Below are 3470 nucleotides of genomic sequence, written 5' to 3'. Positions count from 1 at the left end.
ACTGATCTTAATCAGGTTACTAAGTAGCAATACAAGGTTTCGGCCTTAGAAATCTAAGGGCCATAGTCTTCAGGCCCCTTTGAAGTAAGTAGTAGTTTGCCTCGAAGCATAGGTACATATTGAACAATGACATGGTGGTCAACCAAGGATTAACCAATATGTCAATAAAGACTGCAGTCTGCTAACTTGTAAAACCGTGTGTCTTGTAGTCTGTGGATCTACATCAGAAGACAGGGTATAATGTGGAATAAGGGTAATCTGGAAAGCTCCCTAGAAAGCACGTCAGTCAGATAGAAGGTACCCGGAGGAACAAAAGATGTTTCCTTAGATGGAGTAACCACGGTGGGTTGTGATAGCCTGTTGTGAGCTCATTGCTGCCATCAGTTATTGCTTCACAAAGTCATCCTGGATGATAAATTACTTTAGGAACCCATAGTGATACATGGTGGGAAGTGACAATGATTCCAGAGATGCTGAATGCTGTTAGTGTTCTCCGTTCTTAGGCTAGGTGACAACGTGGCCTGCTATGATTACCTATAACGTGAGCAGTTACAACCCAGGGCCCTTCCTTTTGGTGGGGATCCCAGGCTTGGAGCAATTCCATGTGTGGATTGGCATTCCCTTCTGTGTGATCTACGTCATAGCTATGACGGGAAACTGTGTCCTTCTCTACCTCATCGTAGCGGAGCGGAGCCTTCACGAGCCCATGTTTTTTTTCCTGTCCATGCTGGCATTGACCGATCTCATCTTGTCCACAGCTGGTGTGCCTAAAACACTCAGCATCTTCTGGATGGGGGCTCGAGAAATCACGTTCCCAGGCTGCCTCACCCAAATGTTCTTCCTCCACTACAGCTTTGTCCTGGACTCAGCCATTCTAATGGCCATGGCCTTTGATCGCTACGTGGCCATCTGCTCACCCTTGAGATATGCTACCGTCTTGACCCCCAAGACTATTATCAAGATTGCTGTGGGCATCTCCTTTCGAAGTTTCTGTATCATCTTGCCAGATGTATTCTTGTTGACACGTTTACCTTTCTGTAGGACACGCATCATACCTCACACCTACTGTGAGCACATAGGTGTTGCCCGGCTTGCATGTGCAGATATCTCCATCAACATCTGGTATGGATTTTGTGTCCCCATCATGACAGTCATCTCAGATGTGGTCCTCATTGCTGTGTCTTACACCCTCATCCTATGTGCCGTTTTTCGCCTCCCCTCCAGAGATGCACGCCAGAAAGCCCTGGGCACCTGTGGTTCCCATGTCTGTGTCATCCTCATGTTTTACATACCTGCCTTTTTCTCCATCCTTGCTCATCGCTTTGGACACAATGTGTCCCTCACGTTCCACATCATGTTCGCCAATCTCTACATTGTTATTCCACCAGCAATGAACCCTATTGTCTACGGAGTGAAAACCAAGCAGATCAGAGATAAGGTCATCCTTTTATTCTCTGTCAAGAGCACAGAAGGTTGATTTATTCATCTGCAGAAGAGGCAGGGGTATTTCACAGTGCATATAGTTTTAGCAAGAATGAAACAGTGTGGCAAAAGCAAAAGAGAATTCTATTTATGGTCAGAACTGTTTATAGATGCTTTGTATACCAGGTAGGACTATACAATACATAGTCTCATGGATGTAAAACAATCTGTGATAACCTCTTTTGTTGTGTGATGACACTGCCAGAGAAAGAAAGAGAGAGAGAGAGAGAGAGAGAGAGAGAGAGAGAGAGAGAGAGAAATTTGAATGATTTGAAAATTGAAATTGGCAATTCCAATGAGAGAAATGTGTTAAGACAGAGACATTGAAGAAAAAGGACTGAATGGAACAGGGAATTGAAAAATCACTCATTTAAGGGATTAGCAGGTAGATAATAGGATACTTCTAATGAAATTCAGTTATATTTACTGTATATTTTAGATTTCTGACTAGTTTAAAATGTGTCCCCCATAACATTCCAAAACCCTTTAGCTCAACATAAACAGCTGAGCACAGTGCTAGAGATGAGAAAATTAACGTGCATAACAGTGCCAGGGGGCTTGCTTGGCACTGTGAGAAAACAGCCTCTGGGCTGCCAGGTTCATTCAGATTGTAAGCTGTAGAATTCTTTTTTGGAGAATAAAACCCTTGAAAACTGGTTGGGATTAAGGAATTCTCACAGTGCATGGACCTCAAGCCAATCTATTTTGACACTAAAGTTCTAAATTCATGCATGCTACTCAGAGGACTTGAGGATCTCTGTTCTACAGATTGTACATGTGAATATTCTGGGGCTTAAGAAGATGCTAAGCCTTACTACAGAGGCACCAGCTATACAAGTAGTTTATTGCTCTCTATTCATGATAACCAAATGTAGGAATGAACATTGAGTTTCGTCAGTGGATGAATGCTACCATGTTGGGGAGAAGAGTGCTGCAGGAAGGAAAGGGAAAGGGGAAATGAAGTAATTATATTATAATCCCAAAAAGTAAAATGAATTTTTAATCAGACATAAAACAAACAAGAAAACAAGAAATTTCAAGAAACATGGAACTTGAAATTACCAATTTTTTTTTTATTAACTTGAGTATTTCTTATATACATTTCGAGTGTTATTCCCTTTCCCGGTTTCCGGGCAAACATCCCCCTCCCCCCTCCCCTTCCTTATGGGTGTTCCCCTCCCAACCCTCCCCCCACTGCCGCCCTCCCCGCCATAGTCTAGTTCACTGGGGGTTCAGTCTTAGCAGGACCCAGGGCTTCCCCTTCCACTGGTGCTCTTACTAGGATATTCATTGCTACCTATGGGGTCAGAGTCCAGGGTCAGTCCATGTATAGTCTTTAGGTAGTGGCTTAGTCCCTGGAAGCTCTGGTTGCTTGACATTGTTGTACATATGGGGTCTCGAGCCCCTTCAAGCTCTTCCAGTTCTTTCTCTGATTCCTTCAACGGGGGACCTATTCTCAGTTCAGTGCTTTGCTGCTGGCATTCGCCACTGTATTTGCTGTATTCTGGCTGTGTCTCTCAGGAGCGATCTACATCCGGCTCCTGTCGGTCTGCACTTCTTTGCTTCATCCATCTTGTCTAATTGGGTGGCTGTATATGTATGGGCCACATGTGGGGCAGGCTCTGAATGGGTGTTCCTTCAGTCTCTGTTTTAATCTTTGCCTCTCCCTTCCCTGCCAAGGGTATTCTTTTTCCTCATTTAAAGAAGGAGTGAAGCATTCACATTTTGATCATCCGTCTTGAGTTTCGTTTGTTCTAGGGATCTAGGGTAATTCAAGCATTTGGGCTAATAGCCACTTGTCAATGAGTGCATACCATGTATGTCTTTCTGTGATTGGGTTAGCTCACTCAGGATGATATTTTCCAGTTCCAACCATTTGCCTACGAATTTCATAAACTCGTTGTTTTTGATAGCTGAGTAATATTCCATTGTGTAGATGTACCACATTTTCTGTATCCATTCCTCTGTTGAAGGGCATCTGGGTTCTT

The 3470-nt window shown here is 43.6% G+C and overlaps 1 protein-coding gene across 1 annotated transcript; it reads left to right on the top strand.

The window, feature by feature from the left end:
• The first annotated feature begins 526 nt into the window (after nt 1-526).
• On the top strand, nt 527-1477 carry Or52h1 (olfactory receptor family 52 subfamily H member 1). Its single transcript, NM_001000166.1, has one exon. It carries the CDS (start codon nt 527-529, stop codon nt 1475-1477), a length of 951 nt encoding a protein of 316 aa, NP_001000166.1.
• The last annotated feature ends 1993 nt before the right edge of the window (nt 1478-3470 follow it).

This window comes from Rattus norvegicus, chromosome 1 (assembly GCF_036323735.1).
Source record: "Rattus norvegicus strain BN/NHsdMcwi chromosome 1, GRCr8, whole genome shotgun sequence".
Taxonomy (NCBI): Eukaryota; Metazoa; Chordata; class Mammalia; order Rodentia; family Muridae; genus Rattus; species Rattus norvegicus.
Note: the sequence above shows the minus strand (reverse complement) of the source record. Positions and strands in the feature narration are given on the sequence as shown.

Excerpts from the sequence above, each read along its gene's own strand:
- Or52h1 (NM_001000166.1), top strand. The coding sequence starts at position 527 with ATGATTACCTATAACGTGAGCAGTTACAACCCAGGGCCCTTCCTTTTG.